Source organism: Syngnathoides biaculeatus, chromosome 23 (genome assembly GCF_019802595.1).
Source record: "Syngnathoides biaculeatus isolate LvHL_M chromosome 23, ASM1980259v1, whole genome shotgun sequence".
In the NCBI taxonomy this organism is placed as follows: Eukaryota; Metazoa; Chordata; class Actinopteri; order Syngnathiformes; family Syngnathidae; genus Syngnathoides; species Syngnathoides biaculeatus.
The window spans coordinates 19,509,478-19,527,864 of NC_084662.1; the positions used below are offsets into that span (position 1 = coordinate 19,509,478).

Here is an 18,387-nt window from a genome sequence, read left to right on the forward strand (position 1 = left end):
GAAGAAGAGACTGTATTCTAAAACAAACTAAAGATAGCATATGTTTTTTTTTAATGGCAGCCAAGAAAGGGCTAAGAAAAGTAAAAACGAATGTGCCACTGAGCAGCGTTTCTTTCCCTTCTAAGCACTAAAGTTACTATTCATTTTTATGTAAATTGGGAGCAAGGTGATGCTGAATTGATTGACTTAATGTTCGTGGCATTTGCCGTCAGCAGCAAATGGACAGAGAAATGCAGCGACCCCGTCGTGACATCCATTAGCCCGGCGGTGAGAATGGCGGCCGAGGCCTCACCTGTGTTCGCGCTGTAATTAAAGGCTTCTCAGCCCACTAAAAGATGTGACTAACAACAGAGGTAATCTTTTAAAGCAGCCACTTCAGTATTTAGTCTGCCAGATGCCCACCTTTGAGAATGTTGAATACCGTTGCTCTAAATTGCAGCGTTTGATGAGTTTCCCCCTCCAAATTAAAGGAAAAGAGAAAAAGGCATCCTCTTTACGCCAACACCTGTTCAGAGAACATTTCAAAAGCACAAAATGCACATTTCATTACTCGCTGCAATATGGAATATGACAAACATAGCTGCTTTCTCTTAGATAAAATAGAAGACTCATTAAGCTGAAGCTACAAAGTGGACTCACTGGCTCCGGCGCCAGCAGATGCGCAGCGCTTGATCAATTCACTCGGATTTGTGTAGCGGCATTATATGCACCCAGAAAGACTCAGACATCACTAAATCAAAAAGAACATATCACTTTGATAGATTCCACTTAATTTTTGAAAAATGTATTGTGTGGTAGTATAAAACATGGGTGACGCATTATGATGTAAATGTGGGTGGGGGTGGTAATAGATATTTGGTGTGGACTGGTTACAGCATGCCGTGAATGAGTTTGCACCTCTTTTGTTTACAATCAGCCACAAGATTAAAAGATAAGGGATTGTTCTCTCTTTAAGTTTCTCATTTTACAGTGCATAATTTTGTAATGTACAGCCTAGAAATGTTTTTGATGTATATTCAGTTATATTTTAGTAGTTTTTAAACATAGGTTAGTGAAACTATGTTCCGAATTAAAACTCAACAACTCCAAACATTGTCACCTGTACTTACAGTAGATTAATCCTTGAAACTAATACTTTCATGATAGTATTGCAAAGCAGTAAGAAAGTGATTACTTTTTGTGCAGCATGCCAACATGACCATAAATGTCACTTGTGGACAATGTTAAGATGACTGATGATTGGCAGCAGTTATTTATGTACACTTTTTGACAATGTTAAAAATGTAAGTACGGTAAATTATTATGTGATATTTTCAGTGGGGAAAAAATATTTCTGAAACACAAATGTATTAATGATAGTCTGGGAATAGCATTTTTAGGTAAGAGGTTCCTCTGTATTTGTCTTTACCCATGAGGGGCTATTTTACAAATTACCCATAAATTTCCCAAAATAATTTCAGAACCTTTCACAATGTTTAAAAATTCTAAAAAATTTGGGATTTTTTTTTTATTTTGTGAAAAACAAAAAGGCGGTACGGTGGGTCAGCTGGAAAGTGTTGGCCTCACAGTTTGGAGGTCCCATGTTCAATCCCGGACTCGCCTGTTTCCTCCATGCACTCGTGAAAAATAATAATTCTAATTTAATTTTATTACTCAACCTGACAATGATGATCATGTAATCCAATCCTGGTAAGTATTCAGTGGCTAGCATACACTTAATTTTCTATGGCTCTTGCGGCAGAAGAAAATAATTTGCTAAACCCACACTCCTTACACCCAAGGACAAATTAAGAAAGTTAATTTCAACATTGTCTATATTACTGTATGTATTGTTTCCAAGTACAGTCCGACTATAACGTACTGAGAAGAGCTGCAAATTTCCCTCGGGCAGTAGATCGGACATTACGCTACAGGATAATTGCAAAATTATGGCTAATTTTAAGTAAATGTGAGTCACACAAGAATGAAGCATGACCCACATATGTCCCGCAGGCCATGGGTTTGACACCATTGCTGTTGAAAGCGCTATGCTGTGTAACTGGTTGTATTTAGAAAATGTGGGGATGGCAACAAAATAGCCCTCAGGGCCTTCGAACGTTTAATTCCAACACAAAACCAAAAATTCATGAATTTTATTCATTGTATAATTCACCGCGACCTACGAAACCTACCCCATACATACATGAATTTGCAATATTTAGGACATCATGCAAATGTCCTGTGTGTAATCAGTTTAACCCAATATAATACTTAAGACTGCTTCATGACTTATGTCACAGTGTGCGTTGAGCAAAGACGGGGTGGCTACACTAATGTGTTGAGCATCCCTTACCAAAGAATAACAACTTGGAAATTATGGGCTTCAACACAGTTCTTTGACCTCGAATTATGGCGCTCTAACCCATAATAACTGGGCTTCACAAAAATACTAAATTACTGTTTTATCTGTTGTGTTGTATGTACCAAATAGTTCTCACAATAAAATGGGAGCGAGCACTCAAATCCAATGGCTCTTTATTTAAAAAAAAAAAAAAAAAAGAAAAAAGAAATTCACATAAGTATGTACAGTTTGTGCAAAAACATTTAAAGGTTTCAAGGACTTTACATTGTAAGTTCAACCCCAAGGCACATACATGGAACAACAACATTTCATTATGAGAACAGAAATTCTTAACTTTGGTTCCTAAGAAACATCTCGGTGAACATAAATGAGAACCCAGGAAGGCAGAATATCTCAAAGGTCGCCATTTTACATGCTCTGTAAATTTTGCAGCTAACTCAGGTTTTCCAGACACAGTTTGCTTTCAAATAAGCTTTTAACTCTATGAACAAAATGATATGCTATGATGATAATACATGCAAAGATCAACAAATTTGTGTTACTTGCTGATACATATCTGCAGTGAAAGGCTTGCCTAGAGGAAAAGTGTGGTTAAAAGTTTACTTAATCGAAAGAAAATTTAAACGGCACAAACCAACACTGGCAGTCAGTCTGCATTCCAGAATTTAATTCCATTGCGTTAAATGCTTCAACCATGTATTAAATGAGGAACTCGGTATACTGCAAAAACAACCACTGAAGCGCTTTCCCAGCCTGGTCCAATCATTAACAACACCGTGTAAAAAAACTGAAGGTCTGGGAGTACAGATGAAACATCTCATTCGTGTGTGTGTGTGTGTGTGTGTGTGTGTGTGTGTGTGTGTGTCGTACTTAACGCTGTTCCTATTGGCACTGTTATGGTCGCCACTGTGGCCCAAAAAAAAAAAAAAAAAGTGCTTTCAATCAGCCATTCTTGTCGGTGGCTCCTTATGTCTCATTCTGTGTTCTATCTAAAAGTCTGCGTAATCATTCAATCCTCCATAAAAAGGTAAGGCAAATATACTGCTGTCTCTGGGGGAGAAAACATATTTGTCAACCCGATTTCAAAATAAAATTCCAAGGTGGAAAAGTTCTGTTGCTTTTTGTGCAGGAAATGATGGTCAGTGGGTGCAGCATGTAGAGCAAACCACACAACGAACTGTTGGTTCAGTGCTTAGTCAGCTATGCTTTACGATTGTTGAAGCAGGGAAGGTCAGCAACACTTGGGACACTTTCTGGGTGGGCTGATACACTATGTCTGTATTTATAGAAAACGTGGAGATGCTCTGATAACCACAGAAGGCTGATGAAAATGAACCCTACGTATAAAATTAAATGTGCTGTGCTATTGTTTAAAACAGTGGCATATAAACTTTTTTGGCAGGGACAGGCATAATCCGTCAATTCTTGAAAAAAATTCTCAAAAATGATAATAGCCGTGACTGTATTTAATCTTATTCAGCCTCCGTCAAACACAGACTACTTTGGCTTAATGAGAACCAATTTTGTATAATACTTGGTACATAATTGCACTGAATGATGTCTTACATTTTAAATAATGGGGTGTGAAAAGTCTTGTAGTTGCTACCGTATTCCTGGACTAGAAACAGCTCTTATGTACAGAATACGAGCCCTTTCCTTCCATCTGTGCATAAAGGTGTGCGCAAAGAGTTAACGCATTTTTGCCCAGCGTGAGCTGGGTGCAGCCAAGTGCAAGTAAAGTGTACATATTTGTCTCGCTTTTTTGGTGGGGGGATTATGAGAGTGGGTGGGGGAGCCGAGAGGTTAGGGTGGGAACTTTTAAGCTTGGCTCCCTCAAAATAAAATGTCAAATCACATCGCGTCGTCTTAAGAATTCTCACTGGCACCTTGCATGTAAGCGCTGCTGCCAGGGAAACGGCATTAATTGAGCCCATGCTGGGATCAGAGATATTGGGACAAGGACAGGGAGGCCACCAGCCAGAGAAAGGAGAATGGCAGATCCATTTATTCCTAATGTGTACATGGAAAACAGAAACAAAATTGTAAACCAAAACTATGAATGATAAATCATGAACACTTTGCATTCTGGATGATCACACTTATCCCAAAACGTCCAGTGAAATGTTGCACAAGTTCAACATAAATGGGTAAAGCATTGTGTGTGGTCTCATCACTTCGAAAAAGCCCAGCCTGACAGGCCACAGTGGTGAAAACCTGTATCATTTCACCACAAAGCACAGAGATACAAATTAGTAGTAATTACTTTTCAATGACTCCACATCATTAAAGACACCAAATAATGTCATAACAATGCTGTTTGTGCAATGTCATGAGTTTATGGAGGGAACGGTGTTGGTAAAATGAACTGTTTTGCTTTGTTTTCCCGCGTTTGACATGTCTCACACCCTCAGTTGGATACTATGCAGAGAGAACTGCCACCTTGTGGCCTCATTTACTAAAACAGGCTGGGGGAGGAAAAAAAAGGGGTGTTCTCTTTCGTCTCAGCACATTCCTGCTCTGCACTTGAGGACAATCGTTCTTTCCTGCTTTCATGTTCATGTTCATCAAGTCGCTCCCAACCAATAGTGTGCAGAAGATGACAAATCCTATTTATCGTTATCCCAAAAAGTGTCTCTTAACAACTTGGATGGGCAAAGAGAGTAAAGGAGAATTTAGAGCTAAAGGCAATTTTGGGATATCTCTGCAAGGACATAATCCAATCACACCTATTCCATAATAACGCAAAACAAGTGCCCCTATTGTTTCCATGAATTGGAAAATCCACTTCAGTTTCATCAACATACCACCAGTGATACCCCCACCCCCCCAAATGAGGCATTCTGTCCCATTTCAAAGTATATGATATATTTTTATGAATTTGGGAGGGTTTTGTATCTCAAAAGCGCAAGGGCCCTTTTTTTTTTTTTTTTTTTTTTTTGCTTCTGTGGTTAGCAAAGAATATCCCAGCCCTCAAAGTTCCCAACATTTTCAAAGGCTGACAGCATTTTCCAGAAGCTACACCCAGGGTCCCGTGATTGTACAAATCTGTGTTCATGTACAGTATTGACCATTAAAACAACTTTCAAAACCCTGCTGTTTATAAAAAAAAAACACTTGGATTTCCTTTTTCTATGAATAAAAAAGATAGTAGAGACATTATTATCCACAGTATAAATTACATCATAGACAGAACTTGGAAATATATATATAGTACAGTTATATTTCACTATAATTTTTTACACTTCTGTTATTGTTTACACAAACATTGTAAATGTGTACTGTCAAAAGTTTGTTTGTGGGTGTGCCACTGCACTATTTTCCACAGCATCACGTGTGGCAAAACTCTGTACTCGGTACGTTGCTGCTCTTGCAGTAGGCTAAGCTGTTGTTACTGAGGTGACAGTCCCTAAATCCAATCCCCCCGTTGGGTGTGTAGATAGGCTGAATGCGGAAATCTCCCTTGAGCAGCTGCTCGTTGTTCAGCGCTACTATCTGGAAACTGGTTTCAGTCATCTCAAGGATAGAGTTATCCTTCTTGGTTCCAGCCTCACAGTAGTCATCTTTTCTACGACCTCGGTTGTATTTCCACTTGGTTGAAGATGACCGGCTCTTCCTGTGCATGTGCCAACAAAACAGGCTTAGCAGTGTTACTAAGATGATGAGGACCGCTCCGCCGATGATGCCAGCCATTAACAACGTTGAATTAACACTCTCCTTCGGATTTTGCCCTGAACCGGGAGACTTGGTTGTCAAGGCTGACTTTGTCCTGGCCTCAGAGCATATTGTATCCTCTCCAGGCCTATACGAGTTATGAGTGTCCAATACATGCACACAGATCCGGTACACAGACCGGGGCTCCAGATTGGTGAGGCTGATATGCCGTTGGCCCCCACTCACTGTCCGTTCCTGCATCCCTTCATTTATTTGGCTTTGGCCCCGTTTAACCCAAGTGACCTTGTAGGCTGTGACGGTGAAATAGGAAGCCCAGCTCACCTCTATACTAGATGAGTTAGCCACATGGAAGGAAATCTGAAGGGGGTCCTCATAAGGAGGCAGGGGCCCTGGAGGGTTGTTATAGATTGGGGGTAAGGGTGGAGAAGGCGTATCCAAGTAGTCAGGAATCGATGTGGTTACAAGAGTGGAGATCATGGTGGTGAGAGGGGTGGTGGTAGGTGGAGGAGGAGGTGTTGAGCGAAGGGTGGGCCATGATGGCTGGTCAGCATCGACTGGACATTCAATAATATCTAATGTGAGCTCACGGATTGCCATACCGCGCACCTTGTCTGGACTCTGACAAACGAACCCCCTGGCATTTATGGAGGAAGGCAATGACTTTAGCCACACCACCACCCATTTCACTGCACAGTCACACCGCCACGGGTTATTTCGCACAATGAGATGCTTCAAGCTTGACAAGCTGTCAAAGACACCCTGTGTGAGAGTCTGAAGTTGGTTGCTGGAAACATCCAACCTCTCCAATCTATTTAAGTTTGCAAAAGCAGCTACTGGGATCTGGTCTATCTGGTTCTCCTGGAGGCTAAGTTTGACCAGGGACTGGCTAGGTAAAAGGGGAGGAGGGAAGGTGAGTGAGTTGCGGGCCAGTGCTAGTTCTCGAAGGTTGGCCAGTTCCTGGAAGGTCCCTGGAGCAATGCCCTCGTCTGTCAGCAGGTTCCCGTCCAGCAGGAGGCGCTGCAGATGCGTCACATTCTGGAAGGCCTCCTCTGCAATGACAGCAATTCTATTCTCATCCAATCGCAGCTCTTTCAGGTCCTCCGGGAGGCCGATGGGAACACTGCTTAAGTGGTTCTTGGTGAGGAAGAGGAGTTTGAGGTTTAGTGCCTCCCTAAATGCACCTTCTTCCACCCCCACTGTGGAGATGGAGTTGTCATCAAGGTGCAACTCCTCCAATCGAGTCAACTGTGCTAGGGCTCCCCTAGAGATTGTTTGAATATTATTCTCCTGTAGATGCAGTACTCTGGTATTTTTGGGCAGATTGATGGGAAACTCATCAAGCTGATTGCCATAGAGATACACAGTCTCCACAGAGGCCAGATTGTGAAGTTCCATAGGAAAACCAGCATTGTTGATCTGGTTGTTATGCAGGTAAAGGACCTTGAAGCCTTCCTGCATCCCCAGAGGCACAGATGTCAGGCTGCGTTCGTTGCAGTACACGAATGATTTGTCACAACGACACTCTTCTGGGCAAGAGGCACCTGGGCTGAATTGCATTTGAAGGCTCAGTATTACAGTCAGCCAAAACTGAAAGAATGAAGTCCAATCCTTATTCCAGTGTCCAGCCAGAAACTCCATAGTTGAAAATGAAAAAAGGAATTGGGGGGAAAAACTATAATAAAAAACTGTAAGCAAGTGAAACAAACAAAAACATTTAAATAATGTATTAATCCAACAAATAAAGTAAAAAGAAGTCCACCATGAAGAGTCTGGTAATGATGTTGGTTGCTGGGAAATAATCAGGAAAATGTGTGAGTAATCCTGTAAATGCTAATCCTCGACTGAAGAGCAATGGTCTCATTAGTGGCAGCCGGTTCTTTGACTGACTCCATCCATGCTGAGACGTCAGACCATAGCAGGACTCTTCACTGGTTGCGCCATGCGGAGCTCATCCAGGGCCCATTTGAAGCCACGCGGCAGAGAGCCACCGCAGGCTACATTCGTCTGCCCGTCACACACTGCTGCTGTTCCCAGAGTGGGGCACACTCCAAGGAGGGTGACATTTGGAACCAGAGACCTGTGGGAAAACAAAGAAATGCTAGTATTTTCAGGGTGGCCAGGTCATCAACCGAACAACAGCACCACCCCGCACCAGTACCTCCACATTCCCTCCTTTTGCACAGTTCTTCATCTCAGTGACAAACATGCACACAAGAACATGAACTGCCTCTCCTTCAACCTCACTCTTTGTTACTGCGTTGAATAGAATGACAAGTGACAAATATTGTTCACCGCTGATGTCAGTGTATGCACGGAATGATTAGAATGGAAAAGTTAAACCATCTGATAAATATTCAGAACAGCTCTTGCATATCCGGTATCAGCGAAATAAAGGAGGGTTCTGTCCCTTCACACTCTGTCGAGAGGCAATAGGGATCAAGGACACACACGGGGTTGTGTTTGCAGAGGTTGCAAGAAATATTAGCGTTGCTTGGTTTTAAGACAGGAAAAAAATACTGTATATGGTGTATATATTTTCTATACATTGACTCACGAAAAAAAAAAAAAAATCAGTCCAGCTGCCTTTCTGTCAAGAACCGATGAGTAAACACATTTTGTAAACAATGGGGATGCTTTGCCAGTTATTAATGTCATGCTTAGGTCATACTGCACTCTTCAATCAGACTCAAGATTTAAGTATGTGAATAATGGAATTGCAGGTGAAGCACAAACAAAGAATGAGAAAGACATTCGCATAAGTGTTCCACCTCTCTCCGGTGACATACACAAGTTGTCAAATGAAATGGGATTGCTGAGTAATTTTGTCTCCCCGCCGGCAAAAAAATAAAATAAAATAAAAGATCCCAATCATTAATACAGGGTATTTGTCACAACAGAGGTTTCGAGTTAAGCACAAGGCCACTTGCATCACCGAGGACTCCAGCTCCATTATTCTAAGTTTTATGAGCCATCAAACATTCTCTCTGGCCGTATATGATTGAAAGATTCTGCTTGTCATCGGTTGCTTGCAGCCTTATTGAAGCTCCACCCAGAGTCATTGATGGATAACATCATTAAGGGAAGTATGGGGTGAATGTGAAGCACGGGAAAGGCCAAGAGTCACATTGTTAAGTTTGGGGATCTGCAAGCCAATTGGCCACAAATGAATAAATATTGTATGAATGATGAGGAACCGTACTTAAATTCATGAAAATAAAAAAATAAAAAAAAAATTCCTGCAAGAGAGCCACGTGCAAGGCTGTTGTGTGGGCTGACAGACAAACAACTGTGATCTTTTTTAGATTGAAACAGCTACTGTATTTACAATCCAAAAAAGCTCCGTAGCATAAGCAACCAACGGGAGGCGATAACACCTTGTGCACACAGATGCCGCACAAGGCGACTGCATCCCCATTATTATTGGTGTTATCACAAAAAGCTCAAACAACATGCCAACTATTCTCAGTATCACAGAAACAAAACCCCGATCGACAAATGGAAGAGGGGAAAAAAAGAAAGAAACCCCCCCCACCACCACCACCACCACCAGAGTTCTATCCCCGTCTTATTAAATTTTCAGGCTAGTGAGCACATATTCGCACCTCCAGATGAACGCTCTGATACGTGGCCAGGACAATCGGATTAGAAGTGGATTTACTGGGGGAAACGCAATTAAAAGTTGAAAACGGCGAAGCTATTTAAGAGGCGATAAGAGGCGGATCGGGCATACTTCAAAGGTTGCCCGGTGAGTGGCGTTCATTCGGATGGAATATTTCTAAAAGCAGTTGAAAGGCGTGAGGTGCATATAGAGTCTAATCTCCATGGGCTGAGACATTGGGACCAGTACGCTTTAGAAGTAGTAATCTTCAATTAGTTTTAAAAAAGTAAATACAATACTAACAATATTAATGCAAGAAACTCAAAATAAATTCAATAGTCATCTTCATTTTATATTTTATTTTTTTTCTCTTTCGTAGGGCAGGTTAGATAAAATTAGACATTTATAAAGTGGAATTTTTTTTTCGTGTCTGTGAAAGTGGTCATGACAACGGTACCTCTGCCGGGTCTTTATCCGTCCCCAAAGCCGCTACTGGATTCAACTTTTCGCCCTCCTCACTGTATCCTTCGCGGAGTCCTGCTGGATGATCATGCGTAAAGGTCCGTCTGGTAACGCTGCAGCCAGGAGCTTCCGACCAAGCGTCGTTGCAGCATATTTTACGCCACCGCCTCTATCCTGACTTTGTGTGTGTGTGTGTGTGTGTGTGTGTGTGTAGTCTTGCCAGCCGCTTTAACTCAACACCGGCGGCGCCACGGAGCGAAGGCGGCAGAATTCTGGGCGATTTTCGCAGCTCCCACTGCTCCGCGTCCACTCAAGAACAACTGCGAGGACCCACTCGTGAAAGCGTCCGCCGCCTGATTGGTCACGGGCCATGACAGCTGGCTGCGTCCGCCCGGTACGCTCTTTCAGTGGGGCCCAACTTGCACCTTATTGTTTCTCGCACAAGACTTGCCCGGAGTTGTTTTCTTAGACGGATCCAGTTGATAGTGCGACGTGTGCGCTCTTTGCGCCTCTCTCTCTCCTGCTCCCTCCCCCACCCTCTCTCTCTCTCTCTCTCTCTGTCTTTCCTCTCTCACCCTCCCCCCCTCCGTCAGTCCCTCCCCTCCTCAGAATAAAGAATGCATATCCCTCAGCAGCCCCGTGATAGCTGTGAGCCACAGATCTTCCCTGCTGTCCTCACAATGCAGAAAATAGTTTGTCTCTAAAAATCACTAAAATGCATGCCATTCATTCGCTGTAGCCTATACATAAGTACGTGGGCTTTCCTTTGCAACTCCACCAGGGCTCACTTTACCCTCAGAAAAAGGATTCCCCTAATTTTTTTAGTTATAAACTTTCCCAGGACCCAAACTTTTGAAAATATATTGCCATAGATACAATATACTGTGATACTTATATTCAACCATTTTACAATACATTTTGGATTTTTTTTCTTGTGAAGAAATCCTTCCTGCCCTATGCCATATTGCTTTTCTTTTTTTTTTTTTTAAATTTCCTCTGAGAGGGAACTGCAAATATTACATTCTCTCAGCTGCGTACTGTCAATATTTTCCACACTGGTCGAAACTGATCCACATTGACCCTATTCCAGACTTTATTGTTCCACTACAACCTGTTAAACATGCCGATCCTACTTTCGGAGGCCTTCTCCATTGCTTAACACTTGAGAAATTCAGCAGCTCAAAGTGTTTGAAAAGCTCATTACAGCAGTGCTACGAGTCCACAGGTCAGAGGAAACAAATACTTTTGGACCTGGATGCAAGTATCCCCCTTTACCAAGCACCAAACACAGAACTTTTGGAATGATTACTCTTATCTGTTCGTACATTGACTCAGCTTGATGGATTTCATGGTTTTAGTCACGCATTATCTTGATATACATTTATGTAAAAATACCTAATGGACATAAATCTTACAAAAACAGTGGTTGCATGTGTTAAAGTAACCATGTTATTTGTAGTCAACTGGTGACCTACAAAATTATAATTCACAATCTGTAGCAGAATATAAAAGAAAAACATTACCTTCATTCTTACAAATATTTATCCCATACTTCCATATGCAGAAATTTAAATTCTTTAAAATGACATTAACTGAATCTGTGCACAACTATATAGTAGTTTTGTGTACTATTAAAATTGCAGTACAATGCAAAATTTATAGAGTTTTATTATTATGTTATTTATAATAAATGGCCCTACAATTGCAAAGTTGAAAATATATACTGTATCTACAGTCGGTTGAAAAGAATAAGAAAAGCATGCAGAGAATTGCAGGCATGTATGCAGTGCTTACATTTTAAATGCTGCGCTTGCTCTTTACATTCTAAAAACAAGACTACTCATGTTTCCACAATGTCATGTCACCATTAGGTATGAAAATGTAAAGGTACATTTATTGCTTCATACTAAAAAAATTCCACAGTATTTCCACATATTAAAAAAAACATTGAAAAGGCTGATGTTTTTCCCAAGCAGAATTCATGCGTAGCAACTTGTAATCATGCAGGCAAAAGCGGTAAAGTGCAGCCATTCATCATCTTTAATGTAAGAGAAATTAAGTTGTGGATCTTTTGAGCAACATGAGTTCAGAGTAAGTTCATATACAGTACATGAAAATATTTCACATTCATTGAAGTCTGTGACGTTAACGAAACATTTTGGTGCCCAGGTTATTATAGATGGTAAAGATGTCAGAATTGTGTTTGTGACATCAATGGTGAGCTCTTCCGTGCTTGTGATGTGAAAGATGAACGGTTTAGAGTTTGTTTTATTTTTAAGAACATAGCATGCCAGTGTTCCATGCACCCAGATTTATACATATACTGTAAATTACACAAACTGGCCTTGGGTGAACACAGTGCTTCCGAAAGGCGGGAAATAGTTTTTCAAAATGCTAGCATGCCTTGAATCTAACTAATCTTTGTCACTGTGAACCACACTACCCCCGCCCTGTCACCTCTCGTTCGCACAAAGAAATGTTCTCGGCTCACTCAACGACAAAGAACCAGCGAGACACCGACTCGTCGTGCTCTGCTGGCCATCTCAAAATGCTCCTCGGTTGGCCAGGCAACTGCGACGAGCCACTGGAGGAACGAGGTAGAGAACCGTGTTCCCTTCGCTTACGGCCAACCTCACTTAAGAGTCCATTGTGCATGGTAATGTTACGAGAAATGTTGAATGTTAGAAGTCCCATTTTTTTTTTTGGATCGTATAAGCAAATAAAAGTATAAAAAAAGTGCATCAACATACCTGTTGACTTCGTGAGGAGTGACATGAAGTAAGGTCTGGTTTTCAAAAATCAGTCATGCAGTCATACGTGTATTGGACACGCCATTGTTTTACATACCCCAATGTTTTAGATCTAAGTTTGATTTGAAGTAGAGAGTTGCTCAATTTTTTTTTTTTTTGCTGCAAGACATTGAATAAGGCCAAGATATTATGATAGTCTACTCTGAGAAAGCCTGTGTGCGCAGTGAGTTTGTACAAATTCTTTACTATTTGGTCATGCCTCCCGTCAGATTGGCTATTCTTATTCAGTCATATTTAGTTCTAAAATAAATTTTAAAGAGCGGCATTAGTTGGCATCATATGGTTGGAATCATTATTTTTATAATATTCTACTGCCAGGTCATAGTTTTTTTCACATATGTTTGATTTTGAAAACTGCAAACTACAACTTTAAAGGGGTTATACTATGGAAAAGACTTCTTCTGGGGTGCCTTCCCAACCATCAAGTGTGAAAAAAGAAGTCAGTCATCCATCCATTTTCCAAACTGCTTATCCTCACTCTGGTCACAAATGTGCTGGCACCTATCTCAGCTATCTTCAGGTGAGAGGCAGGATAGACCGGGTCACGAGCCAATCGCAGGGCGCAAAGAGAATGAAAATCAATGTAAAAGAGAGCAATTATGACTTCTGCTTAATTGTGAACAGTTTGTAGTTTGTTTCTGGCTCGGAATATCAAATTTTTCATTGGGGTAATGGGTTGTTTATACTTCAACATTTTTCTTCATGTGAAAAGTTATTTGATTACCTTTAAGTCCAATAACTAATTTCTTATCCACTAGGCCATGAAGTCTGTAGTGACCACCGTATTTTCAATCCATCCATTTTGTATGCCCTTATCCTCACAAGGGTCGCAGGGATGCTCGGGACTATGCCAGCTCCCTTTGTGCAAGGCGGGATAAACCCTGGACTGGTGGCCAGCCAATCACAGGGCACGTAAACCAAAAGCATTTGTGCACCACACCGCAATTACTATAGATGCTTCAATTAACCTACTATGCGCGTTTTTGTGATAATGGGAGAAAACCAGAGTACCCAGAGAAAACCTAGGGCAGGTGCAGGGAGAACATGCAAACTCCACACAGACTTGCCTGGATTTGAACCCAGATCCTCAGCACATGTGCTCACCCTACCACCGACCATAAATTTAACTTTAGTATTTCCTTCATTTGGTTGAAGAAACATTTGACTGCTTCTTAAATTCTGACTTGGAGGGGAAATCTCCTGTTAAGTGTAGCAGGAGCCGGACCTGCTAGACCACACCTGTGACTAGTCAGTCAATTAAAAGGCGTCTCGAGAAACTGAGTGGAAATAATCCACTCTCACAACTAGGTACAAGTACCCTCCACAGGGTAATTTATAAACAAAGCAAACATACTTGTTGACACATTTGAAGGCAATCTAATGTGTTGTTGGTCAGTAAACGCCATTCAATTATGCTAAGAAAATATTTAATACTCATTTATCAAAAGTGGGAAAAATACCCATTTTTCAAAACCATTATCTTAATTCTCCAATTTGTGCATCACACTTATTAAACTGCAGTATCCTATGTTAAAAAAAGATGAGCACCATTTTGGGGGTTAAAAATGATCAAAGAAGCTATGTGATCCTTGGAGATCAACAGGTATAAATTGCTCATCTGTCGTTAGCCAACGAACACTGTTGACACGACATGACTTATTGACATGCCGTAGTGTATAATAACAACTTCAAGAGTCTGACAATTGACCCTTCCGTACAGGGGACTTAACCACGCCTCCTGAAGTGACGTCACGCCATGTGCGCTGACGTAAGACAAACAATTAGTAAAAATGGCAAATACAATACAATACAATACAAAACATTCTTAACTGAGACAGACGTCATGCTTCTGATTACATTCAAATCAACGATATATTATAGATTCTAAATACAATACATTCTTAACTGAGAGAGACGCCATGCTTCTGATTTCATTCAATCATTCACACGTAGCAATGTTATGCTAGCGAAGAACGTCTCATTCATTTATACGAGACGTGTATTGAAAATCAAATATAGGGCATATCTTCGTGCAAACACAGTCTGGTTAAGCTACGGCCGCGAGCCGGCAACAAAGAGACACGTTTGTGCAGTCGGATCATCGCTAAATATCTCTCAACAAAGAATAAGTGTGTCAATCGTTCACACGTAGTAATGTTATGCTAGCGAAGAACTTCAAATTCATTTATACGAGACATGTATTGAAAATCAAATATAAGGCATACCTTCGTGCAAACATATATGTTCCGGTTGATATTCGATGGATTTAGTTGATGATGCGGTCTTCCACAAAGTTTGATCCATTGAAGGCATTTTTCGTACTTGGTCTTCGGTTTTGGAAAGGGTACGACACTATTACAAAGACTACACCTCTTAACCATATTTTTTGTTAAATAACCCAAATACGCGATAAAACGCTAACAAAACCTATACTGGACCATGCAATGTTGTCTGAGAAAATGGCGGGAGCAAAAAGGGGCGTGGTTTATGCAGATCTCTGGCTTCTGATTGGTCAGTGAAGCAGATTGCGCAATATCCACGGAGGGGTCAATTAGTGTATAACAGCTTCACAACTCTAAAGACTCAAGAGACCCCTTTTCAAATTACCAGTAAGGATTGTTCCCAATATTTTGAATACAAAAAATGACTAAGCATTTAAAGCTGCTTGTTTATTCCTTAATGCACTAGATTTTAAGCATTTATCACTCAGTATTGGTATCAAGGTACTTAAAAACCTGGATTTGACCAACGTTACAATTCTCACCATATGCCTCAATGTCAGGCTGTCGTCTAAATTCATCAATTTTCTGAGCCGCTTATCCTCACGAGGGGCCCAGGAGTCCTGGAGCCTATTCCAGCTGTCATCAGGCAGGAGCCAGTGTACACCCTGCAATGGTTGCCAGCCAACCGCAAGGGCACGATGGACAACAGTCATACTCACAATCAAACCTCGGGGCAATTTAGAATCTCCCATTAATGCAAGTTTCTGGGATGTGGGAGGACACTGGAGTGCCCAATGAAAACCCCCGCAGGCACTGGGAGAACATGCAAGCTCCACATAGGTGGGGCCGGGATTTAAACCCCCGTCCTCAGAACTGTGAGGCCAATGCTGTACAGAGAAAATCACTCTTTGGTTGACATACTTGTACAAAACCCAATTTACCCATTGTGCTCATTTGCAATGATTTCATGGGTTTGGTGTAGACTAACAACCATGTTAGATAATTCATGACAATGGTTATATTTACATCCACAATTGTGAGCAGACTGTTGATGGGCTGACTGAAACCAAGGAACTAAATAAATGCAAACTGAAGACAACAAGGAACACCTGGACAAGCCATGAGTGGTGGAGGGAAGTAATTGGTTGACAGAACAGGTGGAGAAAAAAAACAGCAAAAAGCACATGAATATCTGACAGGAAAACTTGACAAAAGACAAACTTAATCTAATCAAAACAAAAGTCAACAAAAACCACAGATCATGACAGAAAAAGCTCAACGTTGCTTACTGGTTCTTCGTTCTTCTCACTTTGTTTGTTCTGAATGTTGTACCAGGGCGGCACCGACTGCCGAAGACAAATTCCTTGTGTGTCGTTACACACACTTGGCCAATAAAGCCGATTGTGATACAAAACTGTGATAATAGTCAGCCAAAATTATGTGGGCATCCCCATTTATGCCCACTTCAGCTTCTTAAAATACCAGAACAGTCTGTTACTGATTACTTTAGACATTAAAGATAAGGGCAATAAGAAAGTCTGAGTATTGCTATAAATTGGTTAAGATTGGGTTAGTTTTCTTGTCAATAAAAAGCAATGATGAAAAACTCAAACGTTTTAAGGGTGAAAACCTTGTATCACGAACTACACCTTTTTTTCCCCAGTCAGCCTCTGTGTAATTTCAGTGGAAATTCCCTTTATAGCGCCTGCAGAGCTTTGGTGTGGCATATTTACTCTGCATGCTTCTGCACCTTGATAAAACTGCAGATACACAAGATCCCAACACATGTAAAGCTGGTGTCCGTCTGCTCCAGTACAAATTGTGTTAATGGAGGGCAGAGGGTCAACTTAGATATGCAGATATGTTTATCCCTTGGTCAAATTCATTACCTTCCCGAGAGACATCATTAGCTTATCCAATTCCTCTTTGCATTTATTTACATCTGGACACTGCGAAATACTTCAAAAGGTGCCAGCCAAATTAGTGTTACAAGGAGAGTAGAAATCCCTGCACGTATCTTATACTGAACAAAAACGTTGGGAAATCATGGCAGAATTGCTGATGCCGTGTCATAATTATTCGAATTCGATTCGAATCAAAGCTAACACTTTCCTGTGTGGAGCATGTTCAACCCATACTTGCACAAGTTTTCTCAGGGTACCTTTGCTTTCGCACACATTCCAAAAACATGCACCTATTGAAGACTCAAAATTTTCCAGGAGTGAATGTGGGTTAATTGACCCCTCTGTAGAAATTTCATCATCTGCGTCGCTGACCAATCAGAGGCCAGAGATCTGCATAAACCACGCCCTTTTTTGGACCCGCAGTTCCCTCAGACAACGTTGCATGGTCCAGTATAGCTTTTGTTAGCGTTTTATCGCGTATTTGGGTTCTTTAACAAAAGATATGGTTAAGAGGTGTAGTCACAGACTTTATAATAGTGACGACAGGTATCCTGAAAGGCTAGTTGGTGGAGTTCAATTCATACCCTTTCCAAAACCGAAGACCCAGTACGAAAAATGTTTTTGATGGATCAAACTTTGTGGAAGACCGCATCATCAACTGAATCCATCTAAAATAAACCGGAACAGAAGACAGAGTACGAAAAATGTCTTGATGGATCAAACTTTGTGGAAGATAGTATGATCAACTGAATCCATCTAAAATCAACTGGAACAGATATGTTTGCACGAAGGTAAGCCCTATATTTGATTTTCAATACATGTCTCATATAAATGAATTAGCAGTTCTTCGCTTGCATAACATAGCTACGTGTGAATGATTGACACACTTGATCTGTGTTGAGCGATATTTTGCGATGATCTGACTGCACAAATGTGTCCCTTTGTTTGCGGCTAATGAGCTAAGCTAAACCGGACTAGCAGTCCTAAAACGACGTGCACCGAGACACCAAGACTGAAGGATGTTTGAGGACACTAAAGTAGTGATTGTCGTACTCGGTTGGGACTTACGTAGGTTCGGCACTAATTCAAGAATAATTATTGAGGGGAGCGTGTGACGTTACACAAAGAAAATGAGAGAAACCACTCGTAAATCAAGCCTCGCCTTCTTTTCCTTCATACGGCGGTTCACAAACTGCTATACAGATACACATACAGATTCTGCACACAAGTGTTATAGGTAACACGAAACTAGGAAACTGTCAATGACGAATTCGTCTTTGGGTTATAATATATTACATTATGTGGCTTCTTCGTCTTCCTCTGACTCCGAAAAGTTCTCTCGCTAATATCAATGGTTTCTCCGCCGATATGCATGTAA

At 41.1% G+C, this 18,387-nt stretch overlaps 1 protein-coding gene across 10 annotated transcripts in view; it reads right to left on the minus strand.

Annotated features, from left to right (window-relative positions):
• Nucleotides 1-2,523: 2,523 nt before the first annotated feature.
• Nucleotides 2,524-18,387, minus strand: part of flrt2 (fibronectin leucine rich transmembrane protein 2) — a 112,839-nt gene continuing 96,975 nt past the window's right edge. For 9 of the 10 annotated variants that reach the window (XM_061812724.1, XM_061812717.1, XM_061812720.1 and 6 more), the window contains one exon: nt 2,524-8,090. In XM_061812724.1, the coding sequence (XP_061668708.1) occupies nt 5,669-7,651 (1,983 nt within the window). In that variant the 5' untranslated portion in view covers nt 7,652-8,090 and the 3' untranslated portion in view covers nt 2,524-5,668. Of the gene's footprint in view, nt 8,091-10,068; nt 10,577-18,387 lie in introns of those variants that run through there. The other variant, XM_061812715.1, reaches the window with a different exon arrangement.